The following is a 10,716-nucleotide window of genomic DNA, read 5'->3' on the forward strand; positions in this document are numbered from 1 at the left end:
TGTTGACACCGTTCTTGTTCGTCGTCCCACTGCAGGACCCCGCCACGGCACCACCCCCACAGCTCTGGGCATCAATCGCCAGTGTCTCGCCGTCGCGGGTCCACCTGCTGGAGCCGATCACAGAACAGCTGTTACTGATGGTACCGGTCCTCCACGTCGGGATCCTGTGGTTGGCATTGCTCCCGGTGCCACCACTCCTCCCGGTCCAGGGACAATGACAGATTGTATGTCAGTGGCCTCCCTTCGTAGTCATCCTTCAATGGGCCAGGCCAGCCAAGCCGAACAGCTGGCTCCGCGGGTGCCACAGCAGGTGGGGGCTTGCTCAGTGGCTGGAGCCTCAGAAGGACTATCGGCCTCCCTCTCGGTGGGACGTACATCCTCGGCACCATGCCTGGAGACCAGCTGGTGGTGGACCCTCCAGTGCCGGTGGACACACAAAGTACTGCGCTGGCCTCCTTGCCCTCCCTTGACGAGGCAATTATGGCCCCTCTTCCCTCCGTCCCACAGGAGGACTTTAGGGCCCACTGACAACTCTTAAAAAAGGTGGCATCAAGCTTCCACCTCCAGGCAGAGGAGATGGAGGAGCCCTCTGACTCCCTGTTTAATGTACTGTCCTACTTGGCACTGGGCAGGGTAGCCTTGCCTCTACACGAAGGGGTGGCAAAAATTTCAAATGCCCTATAGCAAACCCTGGCCTCATTGGCCCCCATCTCTAAGAGAGCAGAACGCAAGTATTTTGTGCTCCTAACTCCCTAGTGGTCGAGTAGGTCAACCACAGGGAGTGACAGGGCCAACCAGCCCCTACTCTGAAAAATAAAGATTCAAGGAGGCTGGACTCATTTGGAAGAAAAATGTATTCATCCTTGAGCTTCCAGTTACAGGTGGCGAACCACCAGGCTCTCCTGGGCTGGTATGAGTTCAATCTGTGCGGCTCCCTGGCCAAGTTCAAGGAGTGTGACAAGAAGGAATTAAAAGCGCTGGTGGAGGAGGGTACAATAATATTCTATTGCTGCCAGGGCAACCCTGCAGGCAGCTTTGGATGCAGCAGACATGGCCGCGCAGTCCATGGCCTCAGCGGCGTCCATGAGAAGGGTGTCATGGCGCCTGTTCTCTGGGCTGTCCAGTGAGGCGCAGATCTCCCTGCAGGACCTCCCGTTTTGACGGCAAAGCTCTGTTTGCGGAACAAATGGATACAAAGCTGCATGGCCTGAAAGACTCCCGCACGACGCTCCAGGCTCTGGGTCTCTATGTTTCGGCTCCAGCTAAACTTAAGTTCAAGCCGCAGCAAACTCCCATCCAGGCCACCCATTCAAAATATGAGACCGCTTATAAAAAGTCACGGGACTATAAGAGGCGCCCACAGAGGCAGTCTCGGCCTGCCCCTCAGCCTGCGTCTTCCAAGGGCAAGCAGGCAGGGAAAAGGCGGTTTTGACGGGACACACGGGGTGCCCTGCAGTTCTCATCAGGGATCCACCTTCAATAAACTTTCCTTCTCCAATTGATTGTGTACTTTCCTCCCAGAATGGTTGTGGTGGACCTCGGACCAATGGGTCCTCAGTACCATCTCCCAGGGCTACACCCTCCAGTTTACTTCCATCCTGCTCAACCACTCTCCGCCCTGTCCTTCCTGGAGCACCCCTTGCACAAGGCTTTGCTCTAGCAGGAGGTAAGGTGGCTCCTGGGCCTAGGAGCGGTGGAAGCAGTGCCGGGGGGCGGAGAGGGAGAGGTTCAAAGGAAAGGGGTACTACTACCGCTATTTCCTTATCCTGAAGGCCAAAGGGGGCTCAGGCCCATCTTGGACCTGCAATGTCTGAACAAGTACATGATGAAGTTCAAGTTACGCATGGTCTCCCTAGCCTCCATCATCCCCTCCCTGGATCTCAGGGACTGGTATGCAGTCCTTTAGCTGCAGGACACATACTTCCATATTCATATTTTCGAGAGGCACAGACACTTCCTCAGTTTCACGGTGGGGCAGGAACACTACCAATTTACAGTCCTCCCATTTGGTCTGTCCACTGCCCCCAGGATATTCACTAAATGTATGTTGGTGGTAGCGGCCTACCTCAGGCTCTGGGGGATCCAGATCTTCCCCTGTCTGGACTACTGGTTGGTCAAGGGCAGTTCCTGGTCACAGGTGTGGTATCACGTGGTGCTCCTTCTGTCCATGTGCACCACTTTGGGCCTGTTGGTGAACACCAAGTCCACGTTGGACCCGGTACAACACATAGACTTCATCAGGGCTGTCCTGGATGCCTTGTTGGCCAGAGCCTCCCTCCCACCAGACAGCCCTGAAAGGGCTCATCACAGTCAGAAGGTTTCCGGTGACAACAGCCAGAGCATGCCTCTCACTCTTAGGTCACATGTCGGCGTGCACGTATGTGGTCCATCGCACCATACTCAGGATGAGGCCCCTCCAGCTCTGGTTGGCCCTGGAGTTCTCCCAGGCCAGAGACACAATGGACAAAGTCCTCACAGTGCCCGAGCCAGTGATCACCTCCCTACGGTGGTGGTCCTCCCTGAAAAACATGCTCCAAGGGCTCCCGTTCAGGGGGAGGGCCCTATCGCTGGATCTGGTGTCTTGACACATTGGACCTGGGATGGGGGGCCCATGTGGGGAACGTTCAGACCCAAGGTCTGTGGTTGGCTCAGGATCTGACTCTCCACATAATCGTCAAGGAGCTCAGGACGGTATGGCTGGCGTGCATAGTCTTCCACTCGCACCTGAAGGGCCAGGTGGTCAGGGTACTCTCAGACAACATGGCCTCGATGTTTTACATTAACAGGCAAGGCGGGGCCCGATCCTCTACCACAAAGCCCTCAGGCTGTGGGACTTTTGTATAGCTCACATCATCTGCCTACAGGCCTTCCATCTACCAGGCGCCCGGGACTTGTGGGCAGATAGCTTGATTAGGGACTTCTCTCAGCGTGAGTGGTCTCTCCACCCAGAGGTGGTGCACGACTTTTCCAAGTGTGGGGAACTCCCCAGGTGGACCTGTTCGCGACTAGGCAGAACTGTCACTGTCCCCAGTTCTACTCGGGGGGAGGGACGGAGAGGGCTGGGACAAGGCACTATCTCCGATGCCTTCCCCCTGTTCTGGTCAGGCCAGTTTCTCTATGCCTTTCCCTCGTTACCGCTGATCGGAAAGGTCCAGGAAAAGATAAAGAGAGACAAGGCCTGGGTCCTTCTCCATTGCCCTGGGCAGCATTGGTATGGAGCTCTTATGGGCCTGGCGATCCCCACCATGGCCATTGTCTCCAGCCCAGACCTACTCTCCCAGGACCAGGGCCGCATCCGCCACCCTAACCTAGCGGCACTCCACCTCATGGCATGGCTGCTCAATGGTTAGTCCGGGAGGAAAAGATGTGCTTGGAAGGGGTTCAGCCAGTCCTCTTAGAAAGCAGGCAACCTTCCATGTGCCAAGCATACTTGGCAAAGTGGTCTCGGTTTTCCAGATGGGCGGGTGAGCGGGGTGTTTCCCTGGTGGCTACCCTGATGCAGCTGATTCTGGACTACCTCCTTCACCTTAGAGCCCAGGGCCTGATGCGCTCATCAGTCAAGGTGCACCTGGCAGCCATATCAGCCTTCCACCCACTGGTGCAGGGCCACACGGTATTCTCCCATGCTATCATTGGCTGATTCCTTAAGTGGTCGGATCATCTCTTCCCGTATGTTAGGTCCCAGTCCCGCAGTGGGACCTAAACCTGGTGTTGGCCTTTCTAGCGGGGCCCTCATTTGAGCCACTAGCTACGTGTTCCTGGTCACACCTCTCATAGAAGGTAGCCTTCCTGGTTGTGATCATGTTGGCTAGGCGGGTCTCTGAACTCAGGGCCCTGACCTCTGAGCCCCCCGTACACAGTGTTTCATAAAGATAAGGTCCAGCTCCCCCTATCCCCTTCATTCTTCCCGAAGGTGGTCTCCACCTATCACATGGGTCAGGACATTTTTCTGCCGGTCCTCTGCCCCAAACCCCATGCATCCAGTGAGGAGCGCCACGTCCACACGCTGGATGTGAGACGGGCTCTGGCTTTTTACCTGAAGCGGATTAAGCCGTTCAGGGAGTCCTCGCAACTGTTCATCACCTCGTCCAAGTGCATGAAAGGTCGGCCGATCTCCACTCAGCGGCTCTCTGATTGGATCACCTCGTGCATCCGTACCTATTATGACCTGGCGGGAATTCCTCCGCCACCAATTGTGACGGCACACTCAACTAGGGCACAGGTCTCGTCAGCTGCCTTTTTGGCCCATGTCCCTACTGAGGACATTTGTAGGGCTGCCACATGGTCTTCAAGTTCACACATTCACCTCATCTCCCAGACCAGGGAGGACGCCGGGTTCAGCAGGATGGCCATACTCCATCCTGAGAGTTTGTGAACTCCTTCCTACCTCCAACAGATACAGCTTGGAATCACCTATTGTGGAATACACATGACCAATCACTCGAAGAAGAAAAGACAGTTACCATTTCCGTAACTGGTGTTCTTCGAGATGTGTTGCTCATGTCTATTTCACATCCCGCCTTCCTTCCCCTGTCGGAGTTGTCTGGCAAGAAGGAACTGAGGGTGGGGGGAGCACGCAGCGCCCCTTATACTGCGCCATGGAGGTGCCACTCCAGGGCTCGCTAGGGGTGCTCCCCTATGGGTACTGCTGAGGGAAAACTTCCAGCACCGGAATAGACATGAGCAACACATTTCGAAGAACACCAGTTACGTGAAAGGTAACTGTCTTTTTCTCCCAGTGCACTCACCAGAGATGAGACAGAATTTAGCTCCATTTAATGTTTAGAGCTCCCTAACATAGCACTTTAAATTCCATGTAATGCCCCCTAATGCTGCACTTCGGTTTCAATGTGGAATCTGAGCTGAAGTTCATCATACCAACAGGGAAAAATGCTAGTGTCGCACTGACACTTAGCATCATGTATTCCCCATTTTTGGGTGGTGGACAGCAAAAGTAACTCAGCCAGTGTTCATGTTGCTGGTTTAGTTCATTTTCATACTGTGATCTTAATGGTTGCTTTGTTATACAAGTTATTTGTGGTGGTTCGTACAGTGTTATACAACCATTATCTCCCATCCATTAATTCTTCCATTCTGAGGCTATTCTTGCTGGATGTCATGACTTTAAAAAACAAAAACAAAACCCCCTTCCCAACAGCTGTTTCATTAATTTAATCACAATTGAGAGCACTCAGCACCCCCTATATTACCCTGACAGACTCCCAGCACCAGTGAGAAGCCATTATAACTGTTCTGAAATCAGACTGCAGGCAAACCAAATTAGTTTCTTTTTAAAAAATACCAGTGCTCCAATATCCTAAATTGGCCTCTTCAAGCATTCACGAAATGGCGATAACTTCCACAACTGACCTACTGAATATGGAGTGTGTATGTGACTTGAGTAAAAAGGAATCTGAAAACCCTAAAAAGTTTTAAGTGCTTGCTTGTACATGCACATACTTGCATCTGCTCTGCACAGCTGCAAACAGCTTGTGCTAATACAGCAACATACCCCTTTAAATAGTCTAATGCCTGAGCAGGGACAAATGTGTACTTCTGTGGAGAGGCTTGGCTGAAAATTTACCTCTCTGAGGAAGTAACCACAACACATTTAAGGAGTCTTAACACATACTACACTTTGATCAGTAAAACAAGGATTAAAAATTGGGACTATTCCCATCTGAACATGTTTTTAAAAGATCCAGATAGCAAATTTAAGTTCCTTTCTTGTACTACTAATAGACACTTTCCTAGTGGCATTCTCAACTTGGTCCACACTTATAAGTTATGTCGACATAGCTACATCCGTCAGGGGTGTGAAAGAACCCACACCCTCACCAATATAGCTATGCCGACCTAACCCCCAGTGCAGCTATGTCAATGGAAGAATGCTTCCATCAATGTGGCTAACTTCATTCAGGAATGTGGTGTTCCTACACTGATGAAAAAACTCCTTCCATTGATAATAGGCTGCATCTGTGCTACAGGTTAAGCCAGCATATGCTGTCAGCTGTGTCTACACTCGCACTTTTGTTGGTGAGTGGTGTGAAAAATCTCTCTCCCACCAACATAGCTACTGTCACTTGTTGGGGGTGGTTTAATTATGCTGACAGGAGAGCTCGCTCGCTGGCATGGAGCAGCTACAAAGGGAGACCTTACAGTGGTGTAGCAGCAGCAGTACAGCTGTACCACTGTAAGATCTCTAGTGTAGACATAGCCATAGTCTCTGTAGTGTAGACACAGCCGCACTTTCTAGTTCTCTAACTACCAAGTGGTTTCCCACTTGAGGGTCCTTGCTCTGAACGGCTTCCAATAAACCTTTGCACATCTAAAGTCATCCTGATTACTAAATGGCTATAGTCTTAAGTTTACTTAGCAAACTTATTCCATGTTTGGTTTTTGATTCTTCTTGGAATTAAAACAGCGATAAATGGTGAAGTGCTAAATCTGGCCTCTTTCCATTTCTGCAGAAATGTTGCAGCTCTGCAATTAATAGAATTTATCACAAATATTCCAGCTTTTGAAGTCCTACCTAGCAAGGACAATAGCAATATTTGCTGAATACCCTACTACCAAAGCACCAGTATAAAACACTCTATGAAACTCTGTGGAAAATGTGCATTTATTCTTCTGCCTTCTGTGGAGTTTTATCTCGCATGTCAGAGGGAAGATTTACGCATCCCTTTCAGTTCCCCAAAAAGCCTTTGCTCCTTGTTTCTTTCACTTTAAAGCCTTCAGAACAGAAACTGATGCAGCTATTTGATCACCAGTTAGGCTTCAGGAGAAGTGTGTCCGAACATACTGTACAGATTGCTCAGTACTGCAGCTTCTAAACTGATTTAAATTTCTTTGGAGGAAGGTTCCCAGGTTTGCCAGAGATTTGGTGTGACCTTGAGCAAGTCACTTAACCATTTTGTGCCTGTGTATCTAGCTATAGAATAAAATACCTACCAAACAGGGTGTCATGAGACTCAATTTGTAAATGTGTATAAAGCACTTTGATACCTTCAGTTGGAAACCGTGACTGAAGTGCAAAGTTTTATTCTAAATTAATGTTCTTACTGAGGCTGTCTACACTCTGTGGACGTTACAGCAGCACAGCTGTACCACTGTAAGGTCTCTCATGTAGTCGCTTTTTGCCAGCAGAAGAGAGCTCTCCTGCCAGCATAATTTAAACCAGCCTCAACGAGCAGCCTTAGCTGTGTCAGTGGGAGACTCTCCTGCCTACATAGCGCTAGTCACACCAGCACTTTTGCTGGTGAAACTTACGTCAGTACAAGGGTTTTTTTTTTTCACAAGAAAAGTTTTACCGACAAAAGTGGTAGTATAGGCAAAGCCTAAGAATGGCAAAAGGCAATTCCCAATAATAGTAGGGTTTTGTCATTAATTGATCTGTGCAAAGTAAGCTTGCAGTATTAAACACTATTACTTTTATCCAAACTTATATTTTTTGTTCTCACCTGTGCTTAAGTGCACACGGGGGATCCTTTCTGGGAAGAACAGTATTAATGCAACTGTGAAACCCTAAATGCATCTGTAAACTCGTGTGTTTTGTATTCCAATTCAGTTAGTCACAAATATGTTTTTCCAGGTAACAAAGGATTTTCACATCCCTTTCTGTGTTAGTTTTGGGAAATGTTCCACTGGATGGGCTAGCTACTGAGAACTGAATTCTTCAAGAACAGGCAGAATACTTACAGTACCCATAGGAACCACCTGTCCTTGTATCGGTGTATAGCATAATAATTAGCTGTAGGGAAGTTGAGATGTTGCACTCTGCCTTTTGGTGGGGCAAAAATGTGGTAAGAAAAGGTGATAAACCTTAAATAAAATATCCTACTTCTAGTTTTTCACTGGAAAATAATGGGCTCTGTTTCTGTGGTGGTGTGAATGTGACCTTTAATATAACAATATGTGTTTTGCTTGGTTTTAATCCACAGACCATTCCTGTAGTGGTAAGTCCTTCTGCTGGGACAGTGGCAATGAGAACTGGAGTTCAGTATGTTCAGACCACAATGCCAGTCCAAGTACGAAGAGTCTAACTACTAACAAGAAGCCCAGGCGACTGTTGGAATAAATAACTAATAAAAATCTGTCTAATAGAAATGTGAAAATAAACACAGTTCTTTGGATTAACCTCAAAGGTTCAGACTTTAGCTTTGTATATGTGTACAAAGCATTAACTACACTACATTAATGTAAAGCATTAGCGCTGGCTTTAAAAAGCTGAGGACAGGTAAGATCCATGTTAAATCTATGCTTCTGTTGTAAATAATGTACAATTTGTGGATGTCATTAAAGTTAGAGTACCATCTCCTTTTTATATTTGTATTGACTTTAACTTATAAAGAGTGTTTGAAGTTGGTAAAGGAAAGATTAAAACAGCCTTATCATGAACGAACATTGAAAACTGGACTTAAGGAACTGCAGTTGCACATAAAATCACTTACTCTTTATTATCAAGAGAGAATCTGATCTTCTTAATTTGCATTTGGTAATGAAAACAATTGTGCACTTTTAAACTCAGTTAAAATTTCTTTTTGTGCAACTAAAGTTGAAAATGTACCTTTTAAAATTTCATTTTACTAGGCAAATTATGAAATTTCCAATATGTGGACCTGAAGTACACGAAGAGGGTATTTTTTTGTTTTTTTACAGTGATCAGACTGTTAAAAATAATAATGTTTACAGGAAACCAGCTTAAATTTCATTCAGCCTAACAGCAGAAGAGTAGAAAGAATACCACCAATTAGTTGGTAACATGATTTCTGATCAATAGTATCAGATGTGAGAAAGGTGGATTTTTTTTTCTATGGTTCATAGTTCAATTTTTTTTAAAATCCTCTTTAAAGAACTTTGAAATGCTTTTCAAATGGAACAAGAACTTGATTTGGAGAAGACTATGTATCAGGAAACATGGGCAAAGGACTTTTGATGCTGGGCTAGAGCATGTATTATTTATATGATGGAATTTGTTTTTATGTAAGCATGAAACAGTACAGTATGAGAGAAAGTAACCCATGAAAATTCTGTCTGTTACACTTATACTGTAGTATCATTTTGTATGTTGTGTAAAACGAAAGCATTGAACAAAGCAAAGGTGATGTATGTATATGAGAAAATTAATTGTATTATATCATTCCAGTACATTTTGTTGTACATTTTAGTCATGTTGATTTCTCCCATTGTTTATAAAAGGATGCAGTTTGTACAGTCTCCAGCTAGTTACCCACATTAGAGGGAAAAAAGGTATTAGAAGAAAAAAATCAAGAACAGAATATTCGTGAATTGCAGTTGTGTCAAAAATAGCCTAGCTGGCCTTATTTGTGAAGCATAATTGCTTTTAGCATATGGAAGTATTTTTTCACATTTTCTTTGTATAAAATTTGTATTAAACTTAAATATCTTTTTGATTATTGTGTTTCTTTGTGACTGAGACTGGTGACACATTCTGTGCTTAGGGTTTCCCCAGATTTTCAGGAATCGTCACAATTTTTTATTAAACCATTTTAGAAAAATGGTTTGTGTTCCTAGATCTCCAGTTTCCTTCTGTCTCCAGATCATGAAAATTTTCTTCATTTAGGATCTTCAGATTGAGAAATTTGGCGGCTTGAGCAATGACAAAGTCTAGTCCACATTGAGAACAAAGCTATGTTAGCAATTTGTCCAGTGAACAAATTTGCAGTTACCTTCATTTTTAATAGAGATGTATCCCAGGGAGACTACAGGCCCCAGCATCCATTGTTCTAACATCTGGTCACTTGGATTAGGGCTAAGCATTACATGCTATTTGTTGTCTCCACATGTTTAAAAATGGGAGTGGCTGTTGGTTATATTGTAGAACTTGTCAGGGGAGCTGTATTTTGGCATCCCAGCGTTACAGACTTAAAGTCTATGTAATTAGTGAGCACATTAAGATCAGACAGGACTATTATGATCATCTAGTCTGACCTCCTGCACAATGCAGGCCACACAATCTCACTCATCCACTTCTATAACAAACCGCTAACCTATTGCCATGTCCCAAATTAATATATTAAAAGAGCTGCAGTGAAACTGTATATAATTAATAGAAAGTCTTACCAACTCATGATTTTGCTGTGAGTCTCACAATATTTGGTGTCTGTTTAAAGCACCAGTTTCTGGAGTTATTACACAAGAATATCAGCTTACATTTTTAAATAAAAATGTCTAGCCCTCATGGTCTCACAGAAAAGCTTTTAAAAAGGTGAACCCTAAAAGCTCAAAAACCAGAAAGCAAATGCCAATTCTCTCCCCCCCCCCCCCATTAGTTTTTAAAATCTCATTATTTTGAAGCCAATTTCATGTTTTGGGGCTTGTCTCATGATTTTTAATTGCTTAAGATGGATAATACTGTAAAGTTAAGTATCAGAGGGTAGCCGTGTTAGTCTGGATCTGTAAAAGCAGCAAAGAATCCTGTGGCACCTTATAGACTAACAGACGTTTTGGAGCATGAGCTTTCGTGGGTGAATACCCACTTCCTCAGATGCATGTAATGGAAATATCCAGGGGCAGGTATATATATGTGTGCTAGCAAGCAAGCTAGAGATAACGAGGTCAGTTCAATCAGGGAGGATGAGGCCCTGTTCTAGCAGTTGAGGTGTGAAAACCAAGAGAGGAGAAACTGCTTCTGTAATTGGCAAGCCATTCACAGTCTTTGTTCAATCCTGAGCTGATGGTGTCAAATTTGCAAAT

At 45.9% G+C, this 10,716-nt stretch overlaps 1 protein-coding gene across 7 annotated transcripts in view; it reads left to right on the forward strand.

The window, feature by feature from the left end:
• ZMYND8 (zinc finger MYND-type containing 8) overlaps window positions 1-9,414 on the forward strand; it is a 132,963-nt gene extending 123,549 nt beyond the window's left edge. For all 7 annotated transcript variants that reach the window (XM_030532853.1, XM_030532849.1, XM_030532851.1 and 4 more), the window contains one exon: window positions 7,941-9,414. In XM_030532853.1, the coding sequence (XP_030388713.1) occupies window positions 7,941-8,042 (102 nt within the window). In that variant the 3' untranslated portion in view covers window positions 8,043-9,414. The remainder of the gene's footprint in view (window positions 1-7,940) is intronic.
• Window positions 9,415-10,716: the final 1,302 nt, after the last annotated feature.

The sequence above is a fragment of the Gopherus evgoodei genome, chromosome 14 (assembly GCF_007399415.2).
Source record: "Gopherus evgoodei ecotype Sinaloan lineage chromosome 14, rGopEvg1_v1.p, whole genome shotgun sequence".
NCBI classification, from domain to species: domain Eukaryota; kingdom Metazoa; phylum Chordata; order Testudines; family Testudinidae; genus Gopherus; species Gopherus evgoodei.